This window comes from Ictalurus punctatus, chromosome 2, assembly GCF_001660625.3.
Source record: "Ictalurus punctatus breed USDA103 chromosome 2, Coco_2.0, whole genome shotgun sequence".
NCBI lineage: Eukaryota > Metazoa > Chordata > Actinopteri > Siluriformes > Ictaluridae > Ictalurus > Ictalurus punctatus.
Genome location: NC_030417.2, coordinates 4,501,622 through 4,527,093, shown reverse-complemented (window position 1 = coordinate 4,527,093; position 25,472 = coordinate 4,501,622). Strand labels below are relative to the sequence as shown.

The 25,472-nt window shown below is 40.0% G+C and overlaps 1 protein-coding gene across 2 annotated transcripts in view; it reads right to left on the bottom strand.

Annotated features, from left to right (window-relative positions):
• Positions 1-7,561: 7,561 nt before the first annotated feature.
• map3k5 (mitogen-activated protein kinase kinase kinase 5) overlaps positions 7,562-25,472 on the bottom strand; it is a 63,900-nt gene continuing 45,989 nt past the window's right edge. For both annotated transcript variants that reach the window (XM_053686670.1, XM_053686671.1), the window contains exons 15-30: positions 25,370-25,472; positions 22,499-22,626; positions 21,666-21,802; positions 19,019-19,124; positions 17,304-17,461; positions 15,238-15,418; positions 14,352-14,369; positions 14,069-14,246; positions 13,778-13,946; positions 13,485-13,670; positions 11,482-11,587; positions 9,891-10,131; positions 9,606-9,718; positions 9,280-9,419; positions 9,097-9,173; positions 7,562-8,812 (exon numbers count right to left, since the gene is read on the bottom strand). The exon at positions 25,370-25,472 is cut by the window's right edge and continues 31 nt beyond it. In XM_053686670.1, the coding sequence (XP_053542645.1) occupies positions 8,752-8,812; positions 9,097-9,173; positions 9,280-9,419; positions 9,606-9,718; positions 9,891-10,131; positions 11,482-11,587; positions 13,485-13,670; positions 13,778-13,946; positions 14,069-14,246; positions 14,352-14,369; positions 15,238-15,418; positions 17,304-17,461; positions 19,019-19,124; positions 21,666-21,802; positions 22,499-22,626; positions 25,370-25,472 (2,102 nt within the window). In that variant the 3' untranslated portion in view covers positions 7,562-8,751. The remainder of the gene's footprint in view (positions 8,813-9,096; positions 9,174-9,279; positions 9,420-9,605; positions 9,719-9,890; positions 10,132-11,481; positions 11,588-13,484; positions 13,671-13,777; positions 13,947-14,068; positions 14,247-14,351; positions 14,370-15,237; positions 15,419-17,303; positions 17,462-19,018; positions 19,125-21,665; positions 21,803-22,498; positions 22,627-25,369) is intronic.

Here is a 25,472-nt window from a genome sequence, read left to right as displayed (position 1 = left end):
TTTATGTGTGTGTGAGAAAGAGAGAGAGAGAGAGAGAGAGAGAGACAGAGAGAGAGAGAGAGAGAGAGAGAGAGCTAGACTTTAGGAACATTCCTCTGTTAACCATTTCTTCACCATATAACATTCTTGCTTGTGTATGCATGTGTTAGCTTGTACATTTGTCTGTGCACAACTTACATACATTTTCCAACATCAGCTATTAACAATCTCACTAAATGGTCTCTATACTAAAAGGACATCCATTTTTTTACTTCAACGATCTTCATAAATTTAAGACACAAACTCTTGTAATAAATTACAAAAAAGCAACTTGGACATCAGGTTTCTGCTCTGAAACCAGATCTACTAAAATAATCACGTATGGATCTCGTATTGATCTGGAAGAGGAGCTTGAGAAATTCCTGCTCTGTCTTACAGGTCCGGCTCTCTACTGGATTTTGGAGCTCATGTCGCAACTCCTCCTTCTGCTATGAAAAGCCCCAAAAAACAAAACGCACACATAAAAATAAAAACGAATAATTCCAAGGAGCCAGAATGTTGTGCTAAAAACTGAGAGCAGCATATAAACAGCTGCTTGAAGTGATTACTAAGGCTGGATGAGCTTTTTTCTCCCCAGTGAAAATAAATTCCTCACACTGCAGAAAGCGTCCCTTTTTTCCAGAAGTTCATGACAAAATATCAGGCTTCTGGGGGAAAACCATGCATAATTTATATTTATAACCTTGCTATGTCGGATTATTCGGCCATCATGGGGAATGAACGGCATGGCTATTTAGCTATGCTGAAGGTGGAGGAGGCGCTTTTGAGCTAGCTCTCTCCATGGTCAATGGTCAGAAAGTCCAAGCAGACAAAGGAGGAGCTGTCCTGAGGGGCCGTGGAGGGATGTATCAGGTGACATGAGGTTGTTAGGGCAGTTAGCCCCCAGTACTACTGTAGGGCCTCTCCTAGCCAAGGCTGTCCCAAGTTTTCAGTGTTCTCTGGTCAGCGAGCTGTCACAGGACAATGAAAGTCTGATGCTTTCCCTCCAATAGAATGTGGAAAAGTTAACGAGCAGAGCCCGAGTTTAGCGCAGTAAGTAAGATCCCTCTTGGACAAAGGGGCCATAGAACATGTACCCAGTTCCCTGAGGGAGGGAGGTTTTTACAGCCGTTATTTCCTGGTCCACAAAAAAAGAGAGGACTGTGTGGCCAATTTGAGATCTGCATCATCTGAATTGTACTCTTCGGATATATAGGTTCAAGATGTTGACGCCCAAATTTAGCATTCCACAGATTCAGTTCGAGGACTGTTTTGTGAAGATAGATCAAAAAGTTTCATATTTCCACATAGAAATATTGCCCAGTCACAGGAAGTTCCTGAGGTTTGCGTTTGGAAGCAACGCATACCAAAATCAGATTCTTCCCTTCGGGCTAGCTTTATCCCCTCACACCTTCACAAAGTCCAAGGATGTCATTCTGGCCTCATTGCAACTCCAGCGCATCCGTGTGCTAAACTATATGGATGACTGGTTAATTTTAGCATGATTTAGGGAAATGGAAGTTCAACATCGAGATGTTGTTCTCACCCACATGACGGGCTTGGGACTCAGGTTGAACCTCAGAAAAGTATGCTTTATCCAGTGTAGTGGACAACTTTTCTAGAGGTTATAAGGATTCTACTATGATGAGGGCGTTTCTGTCCCCAGCATGCATAGGGTCAATCCTATCAACATTGAGCAAGATAAATCTTGATCTTGGCATCCCCTCCAGTCTCAACGAGAGACTGTTGGAGCTTATGGAAGCAGTAGCCAATGTCATACGGTTGGGCCTGCTGCACATGAGACCATTTCAGTGGTGGCTGAAACCTTGGGGTTTCAGCCACCACTGAAATGGTCTCGAGGACAAAGCCTTTGAGAGTAATCGGTGTCATGTGGCGATGCCTACACGCTCTGAGAATTTGGAAGTGTGCCCGGTTTCTAGCCTTGGGTTACATTCTAAGGGTCTTTCCTTATCACAAGATGGTAATGACAGACACCTCCCTCACGGGCTGGGGCGCAGTCTTAAACGGCTGTCCAGCTCACGGTCTCTGGAGCGGCCCTTATCTGGAGTGGCAAATAAATTGCCTAGAAATGCGGGCCATATTTCTAGCACTGAAATTCTTTATTCCTCAATTGAGAGGTCACCATGTGTTGACAGACAACACAGTGGTGGTCTCATATATCGACCACCAGGGAGGATTATGTTCATGCCCCCTCATCAGGCAGGCACAACTAATTCTTCTCTGGGCAGAGGGAAAGTTTTTGTCAGTGAGTGCAATGTACAGTCTGGGCAACTGGGATGTGGGGGCAGACATCCTGTTGAGGCAGGGGCTGAGGCCCAGGGATTGGTGGCTCCATCCACAAGTGGTGGAGTCCATATTGCAGAAGTTTGGCCAAGCAGAAGTGGATGTGTTCGCCTCCAAGGAGACAACACACTGCCCACTTTGGTTTGCCCTCACACCTTCCGCACCATTAGGGCTGGACGCCATGGTGCACATGTGGCTGAGGTCACATCTATATGCTTTTCCCCCGACCGCTCGGCTCCCACAAGTTCTACTGAGTGCCAAGACTGTCTACGTTTGCTGCTAGTAGCACCTTATTGGCCAGCTCGAATATGGTTCTCAGAGACATCCCTGCTAGACGGCACTCCTTTTCCCATCTGCAGGGACCTTCTGTCTCAAGCCGGAGGGCTGACTTATCCCCCTTGGCTGGAACTATGGAAACTGTGGGTCTGGCCCCTGAGGGGCACCACGTCATAGATTCTGGTCTCACAACTGAGGTTGTAGAGACCATGTGGAATGCTATAACACCATCCACGATGAAATTGTATGCACTCAAGTGGCAACTTTTTGTCTCGTGGTGTGAGGAACGTCAGCTAGACCCAGCAAACTGTGCAATAGCTACTGTCCTGGAGTGCTTACAGGATGTTTCTCAGCAGTGTTAGCTCCTCCTACAATCAGGGTCTAAGTGGCCAACATTTCGGCCAGCCATGCCCCTGGTGATGGAGCCTCTGTGGGGCAACATTCTCTAGCTTCGAGGGTTATGTGTAGTGTCAGGCAGCTGAAGCACATCTGCAGACCATGCATACCTTCCAGGGACCTTTCTGTGGTACTGTCAGGTGCCACATTTGAGTCATTAGAGTCAGCCTCTGAGAGGCTTCTGACACTAAAGGTAGCTCTTCTGTTGATCCTGACATCTCTCAAGCGAGAAGGAGAACTACAAGCTCTCTGTTGCCCCTTCCTTCCTCAACTTTACCCCTGGATTAGCCAAGGCCTTCCTGTATCCTAGGCTGGATATATTCCTAAAGTACCTACATCTGCTGGCCAGCCAGTAGTGTTGCAGGCTTTCTGCCCTCGTCCGTTCCTCATACCGGAACAAGAGAAACTGCACCAAATGTGTCCAGTAAGTTCTCTCTGTACTTGCGTCCTCCGGCCATTCACTGCTCTGCCCTCCTCGGTGGCTCGCCACCCCATTGAGGACGCATCTGTCATCACCACTTTTTGCAACATGATCATGCCGTGGGGAGTACCATGAGCCCTGCGTTCCTCCAGTAGCACGGGGCTGCTGAGCACTATGTCACTATGATGGAGCAGCCGAGGTCCAACCCAATTCACAAATGCCCTCAATTGACTGCACGGCAAAACATCCAACAAAATGGCTGGTTTTAAGAAGGGGAAGCTCCATCAATAGGGGCGTGGCTGGCCTTGCTGAAACACAGTCTCTCATTGGTTTTTGAAGGCTATAGACAAGACATGGAAGCCTATTGGTTCAAATGAGGTGTCATTCATAGGTCTCAGCCAGGGGGGCAAAAATATTATCTAAAATTTTTTTACATAATTGGATCGTTTGGACCTTTGGTAGTGAAACAAGATTGTTTTTGTCGAGATAATATTCTTTACTGGACTTCTACAAGGCTTCAAAGGTGAGATGGCTGTGTAAATGGCAAATGGCAGAGCTCTACTAATAACATTGATAAAAATAAAAAAAAAATCCTATGGAACGCCAAGAACTGGTCAGTTGTTTCTTGTTCCATTTACATTTACATTTATTCATTTAGCAGACGCTTTTATCCAAAGCAACTTAAAAATGAGAAAATTCAAGCAAAGCAATATATCAAGGACAGAAAATTGTTGATTTGGTCACTCTTAAAGATCCTGGTGCAACTGGCTGCTGAACAGATGAACAACTTTCATATGTATGTCTTTAAGATCAGAATCTGTGATGGCTAATGTGGTCAATGTATGTAGTCTACTCATTGCCTCAGATTGCAGCAATGTTTCTGTTGTGCACCATTTAACATGATGATCCATGATATTTTAATGGACAAACTTGAAAAAGCAGTTGGGGTAGTCTGGCTTAGCTCTTACAGTTTATTAGAGCTCAATCCCCTCAATGTTATTTAGGCCCAGAGGCATTCCTAGAGCTTTACGGTACGAGGCACTCAGCCCTCCAGAGGCCTCACTCAGTATTTTTTCAAGCCGTCTAACATGCCATAAAATATTTTCACATTGGTGGATTCATGGTTTAATCAACGCAAACTCTTATGAGTGAGTATCAGGATTAGCTGATGTCTAAGATCAACAGTGTGAATTCATTGCGTTTCTTCCCCCCTTGCTGGTTTTATTCAGATTGATATTACTACAGTCAGCTACCTTGACAGGAAAGGGTCTGCTCAGCCACCACTTTCCCTACAATCCTCCCATCTTCCCTCAAAGTGTGTTCTTTTATCAGCCAAGTTAAACAGTGCCCCTGGGTTTGTCAAAATGGTTCAATAAATAAAATATGGTGTTTTCTAAAAGGACAAACTATAGCTTGGTGGCTGTCAATATACAGTCCCCTCTGAAATTATTATAATGGCATGGCCAATTCATTTGTTTGTGCTATACACCAAAGACATTTGGGTTTGAGATCAAAAACTGGATGGATATCTTATTTCCTGATATTTCTATCTAGAACTTCATCCAAACAACATAAAACACAGAACTTTTTGTATCGGACCACCCAATTTTTAGGAGAGCAAAAGTATAGGAAGAGAGAACTCTTGAAGAAAATGAAGGTAAGTAACACATTTGGTTGTATATCTCTTGCTTGCAATAACTTCATCAAGCCTGTGACACACTGACACCACCAAACTGTTAGTTTCTTCTGTTGTGTTGCTTTTCCAAGCTTTTACTGCAGCCTCTTTCAGTTGTTGTTTGTTTCAGGGGCTTTCTCTCCAGTCTCCTCTTCAGGAGGTTGACTCGGTCAATCTAAAACCTTCCACTTTTTCCCCCTGATAAAGTCATTTGTTGAATGTCTTTTTCTGTAAATCTGCAGACATTCTGAATACATTCTGTTGCTACAATCATGAGTTACATCATCAATAAAGATTAGTGAGCCTGTTCCAGAAGCAGCCATGCAAGTCCAAGCCATGACACAACCTCCATCACGTTTCAGCATGTTTCACTGCTTGTATGTTTTGGAGCATGAGCAGATCCTTTTTTTCTCCATGCTTTGGCTTTCCATCACTTTGGTAGTGGTTACTCTTGGTTGCAGTACTTTAGTGGCTCATCTCTGTATTTCTTTTCGAAATCCAATCTGGCTTTCTGATTCTTACTGCTGATGAGTGGTTTGCATCCTGTGGTATGGCCTCTGTTTCTGTTTTCAAACTGTTCTTCGAACAATGGCTTGTGGCACCTTCAGGTTGTTGGTGATGTCACTGACTGTTGTTGTTTTGGGGTTTTTCTTCACAGCTCTCACAATGTTTCTGGCATCAGCTGCTAATGTTTTCCTTGACCAACCCATTCAGTGTCTGTTGTTCAGTACTCCAGTGGTTTCTTGCTTTTTCAGGACATTTAAAATTGTCCTGACTGATTTCCCCTCTTTGTGGGAAGGTGTTGTTGGCAGAAACATCTGCATGGTGGACCTGAGGAAAATCCCACAGGCAAGGCTTAGTTTTCTTATCAGGTTCAGTGGACATCAACCGTTCACCTTCTGAGGGATATGGATGTAACTGGAGCAAACCACTTTAAAGCCCTGAAAGACCTGGCTGAAGAGGCTGAGAAGAGCAGCTTTTGGTTCTGGGTGAGGAGAAAGGAGACGTGTTGGGGTAGTAACACCTAACCTGAGGTTGTAGGTTTTGTCATAGGGGGTGGCAGAGAGACATCCCTGCCACTGCTCCACCTCCAGGAGACATTCCGGGGTTAAAGGAGCAAAACGTTTTTTTAGCTGTAGTACCCAGAGTTTTTCCTTCCACAGTTCTCATAACCATATTTACTAATAACCTGGTTTTAAATACAGAGTACATGTGGAAAACTGCTATCCTACCTGACTGCCATCAGCTTCACTGCTTGGCCTGTCTAATATTAACAACAAAAATATGGAAAGACATAAAATACAAATGTTTTAAGCAAAGTTTCATTTGTTTATATTGCATGGATAACTTACATTTCATTCACGGATGTACGTCTTTATTTATATATTATCTAAACACTGCTGAAGTACAGAATCATTTCTCTAAGGTGAGCCTCCTCTTTGTCTGGTACCTGCTCATATCACACCTCCACTGTCCACAGTCTCCTCCTGACTGCTGCTGTCTGACTACTTCTTAAAATACTGCAACTGCACTGTTCTGCATTGTACATTTACACCTGAAACTACAAGTGGAATAAGCAAGATTTTGGGCCATATAGTATATAAACCACCATCATTACAAAGTAATGACTTTATAGGAGGCACTACCAAAAGCACTTTAACCAAAGGTCTAAATCAAAATTATGCTAGATAGATAGCAAATGTATATAAATGCTACAGTTAACTTGATGTAAAAAGCATGATGTTTGTTACTTCCTAGTTAGCTAGCTACCTACTAGGGATATCATAAAACATTGATAATTATTGAACATTATTTTTATTACATTTAAATCGGTAATTTGCATTTGCTGGCTGTTTCACATTATATTCTATTAAACCACCGTTTAATATTGCCTGGTGTTATAGCTTTGGGTGACTAGATCCTGTAGATAGGCTTGACCTTGTTAACTCATTATTCTGGAATCCATAGACATGACAAGATGTTGGGTTGCCTCTTCCCTGGTGATGTGCCAGGCCTTTACTGCAGCTGTCTTTAGCTGTCAACCTGCAGCTGTTTTTTTTTTTTTTTGTTCCTGCTTATTTCTCAGGCATTTTACTTTTCAGCAAGTGAAATGGGTGCTTAATTAGATTCCGGTCAGGTGACTGACATTGGAAACAATTCTTACTTGGGTTGCTTTGGAAGTATAGTCCGGGTCATTGTCTGAGTACTGTGAAGTGCCTTCCAATGAGTTTTGAAGCATTTGCCTAAATGTCATGCCCATGCCATAATGACATGCTAGGTTTTTGGATTAGGAACAGTTCCTTGTTTATTGCTTTAGATTTATATTTATTTCAGCACAAATATAAACAGGTAAACAGCTAAAATAACAATAAATATGTCCAAATATTTACGGACCTGACGTTTTAGCTTGCATTATTACAAATATTTAAAAATAATAAAAAATTATTATTTTTTTAAAACTCACATACTCATGATTTTCAGGTCCCACTTTAATTTCACAGTTAATTCTTAGGATTGTCATACAACAATACACAAATTATCTCATTATTTAATCATGATTAAATAAACGGAAATTACATTAAATATCAAACACAGGAAAAAGCTGTATTCAATGAAAAATGGTCAACATATTCAAGCTAAGCATTATGATCAGGCTAAAGCTTTATAAAGTCATGATTCTTACAGACTGTATATTGGTTGGAGGTATGTATTAAGAAATAGAAGCTATGACTGAAAAAAAAAAAAATCCTGCACTTCACTTGTTACACAAATCTGGTTTGTAAAACATCTTCAAACTTTGTTCCATGGTCACATCTATATTTAATACAGTACAATTTTAAAGAATTTTTTTTAATGATTCATTATGAAAATGGTATATATTTATGGCAGCGGACTCAAATATGCAACATATTTTATGTTAAAATACAGGACCCAGTACAAAAGCAGATCACATGTCAAAAACAAGCACTTACACTAAGCAATGTAATGGGAAAAAAAAGTGGAAAGTCTTACTGGACAATAACAATAATAATAATAATAGTAAAAATATAGTGTTAAGACTGAAAACATAGTTAACTGTTTAAAATACAAGCGCAAGTTAGCATAAGGTAACTCTGGAAATTCTAAGTCTCGGATACTGCCTGTCTTTCAGGACAATAATCAGTCTCAGTTTCTTTTTGTAAACATGAACAAGCAAAGAAACAAAATCATATTCTTCCTGCATGAACTCCAACCTCCTGTACTAGCCTCACCAGTGTAGACGTTCGTCCTACCCACAGCCTTCTAATGTGTTTTTTAAATAGTGAAACAAGTCAATACACTGTACATGTGAACAGAACAGATCCCCAAATGTTCTGGTGCAAGCCGATATTAAAACGTGCATCAGTATCAACGTTTATATCATGGCTGCAATGAGCAAATCTATGCCATGAGCCATGGTTCAGGCCTCGCCCAAAATCACATTCACGCAAGTCACGGTCAAGACTGGATGTTGCATAAAGGGCCGAATAAAATGTGCATCTTGACCAAATTTATCCTACATATCAGGCCAGAGCTTGTGCCATAGTCGTGATGTATCCGTGTGGTTTCTGGAGCAGGAGTTCTCAGGGTATTGGTCTGTAAACACACCAGAATAAAGTAGAGCAGGTAGCAAGCCGCCATCTCAGCCGGGTTTCTCTCGATATTCTGTAATAGCTTTCCATAGCTTACACAGGATTCCACCCCTGTGTATGTGTGTGTGTGTGAGAGAGAGAGAGAGAGCACACAGGAACAAAATAAGTCCACATATTGAAATGTCGGTTGAGTTAATTAATATGTATAACACCAACTTTGGTTTCTGTGCATGTGTTTGTGAGCATTATGCTTGAGCTGTGTGGCTTCGATTATGTGGTTTGTCGGTAGGGACTGTACTGTTAGCTATAGCAAAGTGATTCTCTGGTGTATGTACAGTAGATGATGAGTGCTGTTCAAATAGAGTTCAATTTGGTAGTTGAATTTTAAAACTCACTTTAATCTCAGACTTTTCAGGTCGTCCCTTGTGACGCAATGAAGGATGTCGTCCAGAGTGTATTCCTCCGCTACAATCTACGGTATGAGAAATGCTAAATTCAGCATCAACTGTAAATAGTGTTTTATTTTATGGAGAGAAAAAAAAAGCGATATTCATAATGAAGGTAGAGAGAGATGTTACCCTTTCTATAGAGTCTGCATCAGCTCCATGTAGCCTGAGCCATTTGAGCAGCTCAGGGTCAGCCTCACTTCCCAATGAAGTTTTCCCAGTTGGGAACTCGTTTCCCAATGAACTCACACTCACTGAGGGAGTGGCAACATCTACCAAATAAAAAGCCAAAAAACTAATACAAATGCTTAATTACATAATAAAACAGTGAAATGGATTACTGCTAAACTAAGACATAGCATTTAGTTAACACCGTGTGTGTGTGTGTGTGTGTGTGTGTGTGTGTGTGTGTGTGTGTGTGTGTGTGTGTGTGTGTGTGTGTGTGCATACAGACTAACCAATGGGTTCAAAGCGAATCTTCAGTAGGTTAATCTCCCTCTCCCTCTCTTCCAAAACCTGACGTAGGATACACTGATATTCTCGCTCCCTCTTCACCAACTCCTCTAACAACCTGGAACACAAAACAGAACTACACTAACAAACAGTACTATAAAACTTGACCTCAGCTCCATTTTTTATAGAAAGGATTTTGTACGAACACCTCCCCCCCCCGCCCACCACCACCAACCCAAAATCGGATAAATAATTAGTTAAAGCTGTATTAAAAAGTGTCAGGTCTCCACCTGTTAGTCTCGAGCTTCACGCGGCCGAGTTCCATGCTGACGGAGCGCTGCGCGTTCTGAGACTCCGAGACGGTTGAACTGAGCGTGCTCACTCCAGATGTGGCCACCGTGTCATCATGGTTGGCAATGGTCGGGCTTCTGTGTTTGTCGGTGAGGCTTCCGTGAGCGATGGCATCCTCGTCGACGTCTTCCTGGTCGGCAGGGTCGCTTTCGGATGCTAAGCTGAAGTGTGGCCTTAGCTCTGAGAACAAACACCCAAAAAAAAAAAAAATAAAAAAAAAAAAACCAACAACAACAACAAAAAAAAAAAAAACAGAGACACATACAAACATAAAACACCAGTGCCAAGATATATATGCATTTATAACCACATTCATTTTTCATTCTCTTGTGACTTATCTACATAAGGCAACGTCAAACTTTTAATCTTCAACATACACTGTATGTTTCTACCCATATAACTTCCGCTCACTGGATGTTTTTTGTTTTTCACACCATTCTCTGTGAACTTGATGTATATAGTGCAAAAAGTCTTCGGCATACTATTTTTTTTTTAGTACAAACTTTGTTAGTAGATTTTTATTGATGATTTCTACATTATCGAGTCAGTACAAAAACGTTTTAGATTTCCAAACACTAGTTTTCCAGTACAAAATGAAATATTACAGAAAAACGTTTATGTCGGTAAAGAAAGCAGCATATTAAGTGGTAAGACACACTTTTCAGACAAAAAACCATAATGAAGGCTGATGGATTTTGTTGAAAAAATGAGAAGCAAGATGCTCAGTAAAACTACTTATAAAACTACACTAATTCTACCTACTTTATTTTTTTAAGCAAAAAATATAACACCAAATATAGCCTTTGTTTCATTTATTACTGTTTACTGCTCTTTATAGTTTTTTTTTTTTTTTTAAAGGAGAAACGTTTAATTTAATTATTTTTGAAGGCATCTTTGCTCTACAGCATTTCTTTGCATGTGCCTGAGATTTTTACAGTACTGTATTGTCAGTAGGACAAATGGACCAATAGTCTCAGTCTCTGAAGAGGGTCTTATCTGCATTGCAAGCCCTTTATTTGTCCTACTCTGACCAATCATATTCAAAATAAAGGCTAATATCCACTGGCTATCTCATTTCCTGAAACACTCCAATGCTCAGTTAATCTTACATGCTGTGTTTTCGCAAGGTGAATCATTTGTGTGTGTGGAACTGACAGTGCTGCTTTGACTCTTTTTGGGATAGGCTCCCAGCACCTTCTGTGTGAACCGAAAGCGGGATGGCAACTTGATGATTTGACACACAACATATATTGAAATTTTATATTGTGTACATTTACAAAATTAAACAGCATAGCATTTATCACCAAATTTAAGCTAAATGATTCAAATTGCTCACTACCTGGCATGTAGTACCATAGTGCTTGATAACATAGCCCAACTAATCTCACATGAATTTTGCCAAATATATTTTTCCTTTTTGTCAATTAGTTGTTGCAGCCCTGTCTGAAACCTATAGTGGCACTGCCTGTGAACTATGAGAAAGGACACTCACTGTTAATATTTATATAATCCCCCCCCAATAGTCATTACCTGGAACCAAGATGGTGATGGCGGTCTGTACGGCTTTCCGGATGATGTTATCGAGAGCAAACATCCAGTGAGGTTTGATGTTGTGATTCCGCAGCACTTTGTTCATCTGCAGAAACATGTGCAGTTCAAACACATGCATACAAAAAGGAGACACACTAGACGTGTCAATAAATCGGCATTATGATCCAGTATGTAACGTTTTGCTGTTATAACAGCATGCCTTGTCATGTTTTATTCCTCTTACACCCCAGCTATCTTTTATGTTTTATATCCGTTTACGGTTACATTTAACATTTTGGAACACGAGTAAGCAAGTTTCATTTATAAATCATACTTAAAACAACAACAGTTGCCCATACATCCACTCCCCTCAGAAAGTACTGGAATGGGCAAGCCGAATTCATTTGTTTTTGCTGCAGATTAAAGCCATTTGGGTTTAAGATCAAAAGATGGTTTTACCTTTTCACCCAATTGATTTTCCCTCTTTTCTTAGCTTCAAAATGGCTTGATTTTCTCCCATAGACAGCTCTTTGAGCTACATGTTGGCTTATCCTTATTTACAACAAATGCAGTCTTCACAGGTGAAACTGAAGGCTAAAATCATGTGTAGATGTTCAGAGCTATTTATTGTTTAAACAATCAATCTAACAGGACACACCAGGGCATCAAGAAACACCTGGCAGTCGCTAAAACCCAAATGTCTTCAGTCTATAGCAAAATAAAAATTTGAATTGGCCTTTGCCGTTCCGATAGTTTTGGAGGGAACTGTAAGTGACGTGCATACATAAGACTTTAGACTAAATATACAGACAAGGCACAGTATAAAGAAATAATACTAAGATGTGCTATAGTAATAAGAATAACAAGAATAAAATTAATAAACAGGGAAACGATTCAAAATGCAAGCATGAAAGACATTTGTATGAAGTTGTGTTGGGAAAATAAACAGATTTTAAAAAAAAAATTCTATAAACTCAGAAGGTGTCAACTTCAGCAGACTGTGACCAGAGCAAAACCAGCTACAGTCTGCAGATCAGCCTCTCCCAATATCTAATAAAGAGTTTGTTTTTATGTGCACACTGAATATTAATGTATTCCATGGTTACTGTGTAGGCTCAGTGGAGGTCACATGATCATGTGTTATGATGCAATATAGTGTTTAACCATCTTAATTTACCACTGCATTTGAAAAGAAACCTCTACTTTTTCCCTCACTTTTAAACAGCGCTTATATCTATAATCTTATTAGTTGTAGATGCATAAGGTAATTTTATTTATTTTTTTAGTATCAGCGAGTTGATCTTACACTGGCACTGTACATAGAAATCTCCACAGTGTTTTGATCAAATCGTCCTCAAACAATCCTAAGACAGTGTTCAATAGAGGAGATTCATACATACTAGAGTATACTACAGTCTTATGGCCAGTAGGTGGCGTCATGGGTAAAGACAATCTTTAAGGGATGTTATGTAATCTTTCTGAGACGACGTACTTGTATAAACGCTATCAAAGTGGCATATCCTTTCCTCTCTCAGCCTTCACTCAAGATTTTAAAAAATGGCCTTGCAGGGACCTTAACCATAAATAATCACTTTTAAATTATAATAATAATAAAAACATTTTTTTTCGTAATGCCCATAATGAAAATCTTGGATATCATGACCTGAGTGTGCACATACTGCTGATCTTGTCACTGGGACACTCTGGACAGGGTGCCAACCTATCGCAGGGCACATTCACACACATTCACAAACCCATTCACACACTATGGACAATTTGGAAATGTCAATCAGCCTACAACGCATGTCTTTGGACTGGGGGAGGAAACAGGAGTACCTGAAGGAAACCCCTGAAGCACAGGGAGAACACGCAAACTACACACAAATAGGGCAGAGGCGGGATTCGAACCCCCAACCCTGGAGGTGGAAAGGCAACAGTTCCACTTAGCCACCGTGCCCCCGATATGAAAAATTTATATATCATGAAGCTGAACAGAGGCTCACCGCGTCCTGGAAGCCGAACAGCACCACCTGCAGCTGGCTGATAGCGACGCTGTCGAAGTCCAGCTCCAGTTTGAGCTGCGATAGCGTATTGGCAATGATCTTCCGGTCAGCCATTCGTACAAAATCCCCCAGACTGGCCACCAGAGTGGAAATGTGCTCGTGCTTTAGCTTGGTCTCCTCTGTACCCTATAGGGAGAGCGTCGACTCAAGTTTGTTTTTATTGTCATCTTATTCATATACAGTGTCTTACATAAGTATTAAAGCCAGTCCGTATGCACTGTGTCTATGCTCACCTGCGTGAGCCCTTCCTGCAGGTTGGTGACTATTTTGTCTCTGTCCTCAATGAGGATGCGGTGCAGCGTGGCCCTGCGCTCACTGTCCTTTCTCAGCATAAAGAAGCCCGGGTCTTTCTCCTCCGGAGACGGGGGGGCGCTGTGGTCCTCAAACTGCTCCACTGGGATGCTGAAGAACACACACTCTCAGTCTCATGATCCCAGCAAATCAAAACAGTGATGCTGTTACTACTTTACATTTCAACTCAATGGGTGTCTCTAGCTATAGTTTCTACTCCTCTCACTAGTCACCTGAGGAAGAGCGAGCGATGCCCTTTGACCTCTCTCTCACTAAGGCACTTGACGCTGGGCTTGAAGACGAAGGGGTTGGCGCTCAGCTCATTGTCTGGAGAGACCGAGCCATACTCACTGCTGCTGCTCGTGTCCTCAACCACCACCGGAACAGGAAGTGAGATACTACGCACATATTCTGGCAAGACATAGCAGGAATTAAGATCCGGTTACATGACTGTTTCAATGCACCACATTAATTCCACTAATAGATAGCAAAGTCTAAATGGATTAGCAGACTCACCAGTTGCTGGGGTCAATGCTAGAAAAACACAATAAGAAAATACATTAAAGTTATTTTTTTAACATGGACTTTATTAGTATACAACTTTTAAAGGAAGCAGTTAAAAGCGCTTTCTTGAAACCACAGACTAGAATGTGGACGTGTCTTCGTGGAAGAAGGAAATCATTAGCGTTAATAGATAGGCATGTAACTTCACCACATCTCTATTCACAATTTCTAAATGTTTACGTTCTTCAAGCAGCTTTTAAAAGTGTTCACAATCTGCACTGCTAGATAGCTAGCCAGATAGCTAACATCAAGTTAACCTGACAGTATTTCTGAAGAAATGTTGATTAATTAATTAATTTAAAAGAGCAGTCTTCACTGCTAATGCTACCCACGGAGCTAACATAAGCTAACCTGACAGGATTTTTGAGATAAAGTTTAAGGAATTTTCTAAAAGCATCACAATCTTCACAGTTAATGCTACCCACGTAGCTAACATAAGCTAACCTGACAGGATTTCCGGGATTAAAGTTTAAGGAATTTTCCAAAAGCTTCACAATCTTCACTGCTAATGCTACCCACGGAGCTAACATAAGCTAACCTGACAGGATTTTTGAGATAAAGTTTAAGGAATTTTCCAAAAGCTTCACAATCTTCACTGCTAATGCTAACCACAGAGCTAACATAAGCTAACCTGACAGGATTTGTAAGCGAATGTGTAAATTTTGTATGTATAAATTTAATTCACTACACACTGTGCAAACATTTTACACTGTAAAATGGAAGATGGCGATCGCAAACCACACAGACTTTAAACTAATCTGTAAAATAGCAGTCTATACATCTGCATATAATAAAACCCAGCTTGTGCATATGCACACTACTTAACCAAGAAACACACCTGTGAAGTTGTTCCCCTTGGCTTTTTTCTTGCGAGACGTAACAGTGAGGAACTCGTGCATGAGCAGCTCGTTGGCTGCAGCGCGCAGGTCCGGGTCTGGCTCGAAACAGCGCAGAATGAATGCCTTGGCCTCAGACGACATGGTGTCTGGAATTTCTGGATGGATCTTAAACATTCCCACCTACTCACACACACACACACACGTAGCAGCGCACTTAGCAAGAATAAGAACACAAAAGTAATCTATCTAATTAATAAACAAAGAGGCACTTCATGGCTTAATAAAACCCCTGTTTTATGAAGGCCTTAATGTCACCTTGTATAAATCAGTGAAACCTTTAGCACACGTCAGTGCTGGCAGTCTCTACAGCCAATTCTCTCATTGCCAGCATGGGATTAGGGGCAATCCCCTTTTCAGGAACACTGCCATTCCCTACATGGCTGAGGAATGTAGAGCTCAGTCTAAGAAATAGGCCAGAATCAATAACAATCCTATACTGGGCTTTAACTAGAGGATGAGCCGTCTGTGTTCATGAGTTCATACCATGAAAATGTTTATTTACATTCTCAGGATAACTGTCTGTAAAAACATGCATGGAAAGTTAGATTAGCATCTCGAAACCTTTTCCATGTCCTCAAGAACTCCGTTTCAGTTCTATCAGTGACGGCGAGCTTCAAAGAAGGTCAAACAATGTTATCTTGGTTTTATACATTTAAATCTGATGATTTACAAGACAAAGTTACAATTGTGGTGGTATTTAATGTTTTTTTTTTCCTTTTCATACTGATTACTACATCAAAAGTAGAAAATTCAGTGACCTGAAATGAAAGAGACCATTTTATAGAGTCTGCTAAACAGTAGAAAACACACAGGTTGCGTTTCATGTGCTGATGTGTACTAGTTCATCCCAATTTTTAATTACTACTGTTATTTGTTAGATGACTTCGATAAAATGGTAGTGTTTGGTATCTCTGTTATATAAAATAGATTAGGTCTAGTTGACCCTACATGGACATGGATATATCCTCTCTGAGTGACTTATTAGAAACACCTACACACCTGCTCATTCATACAATTATCCAATCGGCCAATCATTTAGCAGCAGCACAATGCATAAAATCACGCAGATACAGGTCGAGAGCTTCAGTTAATGCTCACATTAAAGAGCAGAATTGGGGGAAATTTGATCTTAGTGATATGACCATGGCTACAGTAACTCAGATACAGCCTTGCACATTGAGGATGGGGTACAACAACATATCGGGTTACACTCCTGTCAGCCACGAACAGGAATCTGAGGCTGCAGTGTGCACAGTCTCACTGAAACTGAATAGCTGAAGACTGGGAAAAGATCAGGTGACATTTTTCAAATCTTAAACTTTTCAGATGAGTCCATCTACCTGAAGGTTAGATGATTTTGAGATGCTTTCTAGCTCACCATGGCTGTAAAAAGTGCTTATTTTAGCTACTGTAGCCTTCCTGCCAGCTCGAAAGAGTCTGGCCGTTCTCCTCTGACCTTTCTCATGCCTGTTTTAAACAGATATATTTACTCCTTCTTTTTTTTTTTCCAGTACTTAATAGCGTAACACTCATTTTGTCCAGTGGTTATGTAAACATTTGCACTTGACTGCACATATGCCTGTGTATTTTCTTTCTCACATATGTGCACTTCGTTCTCATTTACTTTAATGAGTGTCTCATTTTATCGTACCATTTTAGTCACTCATTACTCTAATTATTTGATGATAATTTCATGACTGTCTTTGTTCATATTTAATGTGTTGATAATGTTGGTCACTATGGCCATAAACCGGCAGCCTGTTTACAGGGATTGGAGCATGGTGGCTTTTTTTTTTTTTTGCCAAGAACTACACAGAAATAAACAACAACAAAAAAACAACATTAAACCACTTTAATGAAAAAAACAGACTATAATGTATTCGAAGGGCTTCCTCAACTAAACTTATAATGACTTAAAAACCAACTAGCCATGAATCCTTGCATTTGGGACACAGGCCAAGTCTCTGCAAAAGCTTGTGAAATTAATTATCGGAAGTTCTCTAACCTTAAACATGGCTGCCTGTGGTTCTCCCAGCTCATAAAAAGGTGGTTTCCCTGTGGCCATTTCTATAATGGTACATCCCAGTGACCAGATATCCGCTGGTTTCCCGTAACCACGAGGGCCTTTGTCTATGATCTCAGGAGCCATGTACTGTAATGTTCCTGCAAATAAAAACACGCCATGAACAACACAGTGTCACGTTCTGTTCATCACTTAGCAACGGAGGTCCTATAAAACAAGATCTTATTTTGTGATTTTAGAGAAAGTGGAAAACAAACACTCAGTATCTTATGATCATCTATATTTTAAAAAGTATACGCATATCTTTTAACGCATTAAGGATAAGCAGATCTTTTTAAAATATAAGCATTTCTTGTAAAAAAAAAAAAAATAAAAAAAAAATGAAAGCATGAAATTCGTTTGCTTGGGAAATGTTTGGGAATCTTTGTTCCCATCAGATCAGTCGTTTTGTCTGATAGTTCTGTATTACTGATACACTTCACTAGACTGAACAAAAAGCTGCATTACTAAAACCTGCAGGGAAAACACCAGAAAGTTCCAACAGACCTCCGTTCTAATGCGTGACAAACTTATTAATGTCACTAAAGAAAGAGATCACATTGCATTAATGTGTGTGAAAGTTGAGAAGGTCTCTGGGATCTGCAGATACAGGAATGGGACAAACACACTGCCTTCAATTCTCTCCGAAAAACCTCAGGGGACCAAATGTTCTCTAAAGAGCAGCTCGGTCCAGATTGTGAGTGACTCAAGGGCTAAAAAGTACCAAATGTTTAGCCAAGGGATTAAGAATCACCAAAAAGTTTTGTTTAAAAGAACTAAATGTACTCTTTTATATATGTATTTCTTTCTTTCTTTCTTTGAAAAACGCACTGATTAGTTTCCCAGGCCAAACAGTGCACAAGTCAGGACTTTGCAGGAAGTGAGCTAGACTGTGATGAAGATGAATTCAAGAGAAGGGACTGAAAGTACGATAATAAAAAGTTACATAAAAGAACATTTATATCACAGTCAAAAAAACATTTAAAAAAAAAAAAATTTTTTACTGTGAATATACTTGACCTGTTTTGTTACTTCCTTACTTACTAAAGGAACATCTGTGAAATCTAACACTAAACCAATTGTTTGTTTTCTCTATTTTACCCTAAGGGTATACAAACATTTGCACTTAACTGTATAGACAGTAGGGTGCAGTACAGTATGTACTGAAGTCCACTACTATTTGTAGATGAACTGAATATCCTGCTTATGTCATTCCACATATAAACTCTCAACACACAGACTAACAATTGTTTCGTAATTATATTAAGAAAGGAACAAACCACTTGGAGTCATATTATTATTATTATTATTATTATTATTATTATTATTATAGGAAAATAATCAATGCTTATGTTAAAATCCCAATGTTTAAGATTAATCATACAACACAACATAGTGAAGTGTTTAATTCCTCTTGTACCATAGCAATTAGAATAAGAGCCAATGATTATTCATTTAATAAAGAATGACTTGCTGTATTGTTTACAGATACAGGTCGAGTTAAATGTTGTGGAACGACCCCAAAAGTTCCTGTTATCACCTACAATCATTTGAAAGTGCTCTGCAATCATTTGCGGGTGCTCCGGATGAAACAACCAGCTGAATAAACTACTAAAGGCATTGGAGAATGTATAGATTATTATAGAGAACATGGATACCAGTGAAGGTCTCGGTGCAGGGGTTTATTCCAGCCAGGCGCTTCGACGTGCCAAAATCAGAGATCTTCAGAACTCCACTGTAGGTGTTTATCAGAACGTTGTCTCCCTGTGTAGGGTGGAAACATATATATGAGATGAGTCATCGTAGTGAATGTGCGTGAGGCTAAAACGGAGTCGTTTATACATTTTAAACAGTAAAGATGTGTGTTTATGATTAGGTTCTTTCAAACTAAAGTGATAGAACTCCCACTTGTGCACATGCACCTGCTAACAGGAGGATCCCAAAAACATACAGTCCCCTCTGAAAGTATTGGAACAGCAAGTACAATTATTTTATTTTTTGTTTACACTGAAGACATTTGGATTTGAGGGGTGCACGGTGGATTAGTGGTTAGCATGTTCGCCTCACACCTCCAGGGTCCGGGGTTTGATTCCTGCCGGGGCCGTGTGTGTGCGGAGTTTGCATGTTCTCCCCGTGCTGCGGGGGTTTCCTCCGGGTACTCCGGTTTCCTCCCCCAGTCCCAAGACATGCACGGTAGGCTGATTGGCGTGTCTAAAGTGTCCGTAGTGTATGAATGGGTGTGTGAGTGTGTATGTGATCGTGCCCTGCGATGGACTGGTACCCTGTCCAGGGTGTACCCCGCCCTGTGCCCGATGTTCCCTTGGATAGTCTCCAGGTTCCCCCGCGACCCTGAATAAGGAGTAAGCGGTAGAAGATGGATGGATGGATGAACATTTGGGTTTGAGATCAAAAGATGAATATGAGATGAATAGATCAGAATTTCAGCTTTTGTTTCCTCAAAGGGTGGAGAAGAAAAAATGATCTGCTCATGATCGGAAACATACAAGCTCATCTATGAAACATGGTGGAGGTAGTGTCATGGCCTGGGATTGCATGGCTGCTTCTGGAACAGGCTCACTAATCTTTAATGATGTAACTCATGATGGTAGCAGCCGAATGACTTTAGAAGGTTACAGGAACATTCTGTCTGCAGATTTACAGAGAAATGCATCCAATCCGATTGGAAGGAACTTCATCACGCAGCAAGACGATGACCCAAAGCACACTGCCAACTCGACGAAGGACTTTATCAGGGGGGAAAAAGTGGAATGTTTTAGACTGGCCAAGTCAATCACCAGACCTTAACCCAGTTGATTAGCAGCATTTCACCTCCCGAAGAGGAGACTGAAGAGAAGGAGAAACCCCCCCAAAATAAGTGAAAGAGGCTGCGGTAAAAGCAACACAAAAGAAGAAACCAACAATATAGTGATGTCAATGAGTCACAGTTATTGCAAGAAAGTTCCTATACTTTTGCTCACCTAAAAATTGGGTGGTCTGCCACCAACGGTGCCATGTTCTAAGTTGTTTAACACATCTAGATTTAAATATGAGGAAATGAAAGCTGTAATACTCAGTCATCAATGTACAGTGAAAACAATAGGATTGGCCTTGCTGTTCCAATACTTTCAGAGGGGACTGTAGGTTTCATGTGACTAAATAACAGCTGTTTTTTAATACATTGGACATTCATGTAGCTACTTATGAAATTCAAATGAATAGCTACAAAGTCAATGGAGCATGAGTTTTAAACACGGCAAAACTGATTAGATCTTGAAAAAAGATCTTCTCACTCACCCTGATAAAAGATAGCATTACAAAGACAAGTTCTTATCAGCACCATTCCTCAGAAACTCTGGCCCCGTTCCAAGTAAAACCACAAGAACACTGTATTTCTACCGACCGCCACATGGCAGCAGAAGTCCATAAAGACAGGGCCAGAGCAAAAACAGATTAACATTTACTGGCGTGACCCTTCATACAGTCTTAAGTAAAGAAATGAGGCGTGTATGATGTCATGATGTCTCAGCCCACACATTCTAGAAAATTCCCCTCTCACAATAGAACAAAGAAAGGCTTATCATCAAAGCATACAACAACAAAAAAATATGGTTATGACGTAAGGTATTTTTAAATGTTTCGGTCTTCGCTGTAAATAGAGAAACATTGTTGAAGAGAGAACCGTAATTAGTTTCAAGACAAAAAAATATTATACTCCGTCATTTATTTACTTGGTTCTCCAAGCCGATGCGCAGGACTGATCAACAACTACCGGAAACTTTTAATTATTGCTACACAAGGGGGTCACACCAGATACTGAAAGCAAAAGATTCATGTACTTTTGCGACCCACATACGTAATAATTGGACCATTTTCCTCAATAAATAAATAAATAAATAAATAAATGACCAATTAAATGTGTTTTGTCTCGTTTGTTTAATTGTGTTCTCTTGATCTACTTTTAGGACTTCTGTGAAAATCTGATGATGTTTTAGATCGTATTTATGCATAGATATAGAAAATTCTAAAGGATTCACAAACTTTTAAGCACCACTGAAAGTTAGTATAGAAACAATAACATATTTGCATGAGTACCTTAATATAAACCTTTGATTTGCCTTGTAGCTGGAACTAGCTGCTGATATAGAAAATTTAAATAATTTAACATTTATACTACAGGGATTATGTTATTACTTTTATGACAATCGCAGAATTAATATTTACATAATCATTTCCATTGATGAAGGTAAAACTAATTCATATTGGGTTTTTTGTTGTTGTTTTTTTTTTTAACATGAAGGTTGGTACCTTGATGTCTCTGTGGGCGATCTGGTTATCATGCAGGTATTTGAGTCCCTCCAGGATCTGTTTGGTGTAGAAGCCGATGGTTGGCTCATTGTTCTTCAGTGGACCCCATTTGGATCGTAGCAGTGCTGAGAGACTGCCTGTAAACAACAATACACACCACAGTCATAGTTAACGGAAACAAAAACTACAACAACAACAAAAAAGCATTTTTGGAAAGTGAAACTAAACATACTAAAATTAAAAGCTAAAAATATTTCCTGCAAAACTGAAGAAAAAAATATATATACATATATTCCTTTGCATCACTTCTAGTTTAGGGTGGAAAATCATGGCTGGCAGAAAAAGAGCGAGTGTGGTGTGTAATATTATATTATATTATATTATATTATATTATATTATATTAATATTGTGTGGAATATAATTATAGAATTCTCTCGCATAGAAAACGTTCTTATTTTTAACTCTCTTGCGCGAATAAAAACATGTCTGGGTTCTACTGATATGGTGTGTTGCCAAAATCGAGCAGAAAATCACACCAGCTTGAATGCACAGCAGTCATCCAAAAAATAACATCTAGTATCGGCTACAAATACAAACTAACATAAAGCGATAAAACCACACCAGTAACTCTCCATTTGAAATAAAGATCTAAATTAATTTCTATCAAAACTAGAATTCTACTGCTCACACATACAGTATATTCTAATACCCACACATAAAGTACCTCAGCTTTTATTTCTAACTTTATTACATCCAGATTTTTTTTTCGTTTTTTTTTTTTTTTTTTTTTTTAATTAAACTATTTGGTTTCCATTTGCATGCTCCTTTCTCACCTCCTGGTACCTGCTCCATAAAAATCTTGATGAAGCCGCCTTCACTGATGGAGCCCAAATACTGCACAATGTTTTTATGTTTCAGATGCTTGTGTAGGGCAATCTCCTCATGCAGAGGCTGGGAGTACCTACACACACACACACACACACACACACACACACACACACACACACACACACAATTACAACAGTACTACAAAACTGTTCAGATTATATCCCTCAAGCAAGATACCATTTTTCTTCAAATTTGTTTGCAACAGTTTTCATACATTGGAGCCTTTTTCCCCCCCAAGACTTTATAACCCAGAACCGTAGGTTATCCATCAGTGTGTACAAGCACGGCATGAGTATTAAAACTCTGTACCGGGCGGGATAGGGCCCTCCCATGCTCCTCCTCATTAAAAACAATGACGCACAGGTAAGACTCTCCCAAAGCATGACTGAACTAATGGCTTTTCTTTAAGGACGTACTTGATGTGAACGGAAGCTTGAGGGACTACATCGCGTGAGCACTGTTCTGCTAGACTAATAGCCCTCGGTTGGCATTTTGATTGAAACCGTGATATATTTTGTTCATGTGTCGCAGACGTTATTACGTTTTTCATACCCACAGCTGCTGAATTATGTATTTTGTTTATTTGTGAAAAACCCTCATTGTACATCAATATTTATCATTAATGTGTGACGTTCAATGGCTGTTTAGTTGACTTTAATACCGATAAGAAGCCTGTATTCGTCACATATACATTACAGCACTGTGAATATCTTTTTTTTTTTTTTTTTCCCCCCGACGGCGTATCCCACCTCGTTGGGAAGCCGGGGTCAGAGCGCAGGGTCGGCCATGATACGGTACCTTGGTTTTCAATTTAAACTTCTTCCACAGCAGAAAATGAGTCTATTTTCACTTCAGTTAACAGTTTCCGATATTATTTTCCTATATGATAGTGGAAACTGTCGATTAAAAAAGGGCTGGGTTCATATCAGAAAAACAGGGCACACCGATCAGACTTTGAGGGAAACCGTGACAATATTGTGGTTTGCTGCTCCTCATCAGTGGTGGTATAATCTTTCACTTGATATTTTCATTACAACCTCAGCTTCATGCTGATATATTTATTCTCAGTATGTTTTACATGCAGTTGATACAGAAAATCTACTGGGAGCTTATCTTTGCTCCATTACATTGAAGCAATGCAGACTCTCCATCCTTATAAAAGAGACACACATTTCCTGTGCGTCCCGCCCTCCTTAACTGCTCTCTTTATTACCCTCGCAAATAACAACCAAGAGAGAGAGACACCGATAAAGAGCGAGATTAAGGGAAATGAAGTTAGACAAAGCAATAAAACAGACTCTCGTTTCTCTAATTGCACTCCCTCATTTCCTTTCCTCACATCTTTGTTTCGTTCCTCTGACGAAAGGATGGAAGGATGTAAGAGTGGGACGTGAAGAGAACGGCATCAACACAAAACAAGAATTCTGTAGAGGAAGCCCCTTAGTGCCCCCCCCTTTATTCCTCTGAGTGCATGTGAAGAATCAATATGTCATTAATAAATGATACCCAGTGTTACTTCAGTCCATCACTTTACATCACTAACCCAATCTGTACAGTCATTTTCATGGTAATGAAAGTTACAAGGTAACAAATTAATGGAGTAAATAAATCAGAGGGAATAACAGCAGCAGATCAGCTGTAAAAATGCTGGGCGTGTGGAAACATCTCATGGTTTATGAAAGTGATTTGTAATCACTGTTCATGCCAAGTATCAACAGCCAAGGGCTTCTCCACTACGGGTTTGAGTTCTGAACTGATTCGAGGCAAAATTTGAGGCAAGTCAGGCAATTGTCTTACTTGCCAGTCACTTCTGGTCCTGCTTAGTGTACATAACACAACAAAACGTTTTATTTCGTTTGGGGAATTAGCATATCAGTGCATTGCTGATTAAAATAAATCATTACAGTTATAGAAAGATCAATTCTATGACTACACCTAACTCTACCCCTAAATTTAGGTCACAAAAGTATATTTTTTTGACTCCAATAAACAACACAAAAAAAAAAAAAAACACTAATTTTGTGAGGACCAGCCAAATGTCCTCACAACCTACAAAATGTCATGCATTACTGCCATTATCATGATATTTGGTGCTCACAAAGGGCTCAAAGCTCGCACACACACCCACACACACCCACACCACTGCCACCTTTATGAGAGCACTTTTATGCTACTGTTCTTGACCTCCCACTACAAGTAAATACATAACATTAAGAGGATATGTACACAGTCTGACATTATGGACGCTACCATGTCTACCAGATCTTTCCATTTTTGGAGAATTTTGCTCAGAATTGAACTGTGTAGCTGTATAGCTGCACACAGACCTGTCTCAAAACCTGCTTCTGTATGCTCTCCAAACGATGTCAGTTTAAAGGTTTCCCTCTGAGAAAACCATTCAATGATCTAAGCCCTTTAAAATCCAATCTCACAGTCAGTACACTGGCGTTCCGTCCCACCGGGCGGAAAGGAAATCGACTTAGCGGACGTTTTCAATCAGTATAAACAAATGAATTTATTTTAGTCTGGTATAAGATGAGTCAGGACACGGTTGGGTTTCTGTGTGTAGAGTATCGTGACTGTGTTTAGGTGGGTGCTAGTGGCTGGGAAAGAGGAGGGGTGTGAACCTGATGCTGGGCAAACAATTCACACCTCTCCACAATAACTCTGGTACAGAGATAAAACGCACTGAATACCACAGTAAAATCAGAACTTTTAAACAAAAATGTAAACAAAAAGAAATATTTACTGAAAAACTAGAAATTTCTGACAGCCCCGAGTGTCTATTTTACACAAAGTCCTGCGTATTGACGTACCTGCTGTCCCGCTCGGGAATCTCCTTGATTGCCAGTCGCACCTGGTTACTGAGGTCGCGACCCGCGTAGACGATGCCGAATGTGCCTTTACCCAGAATCACCC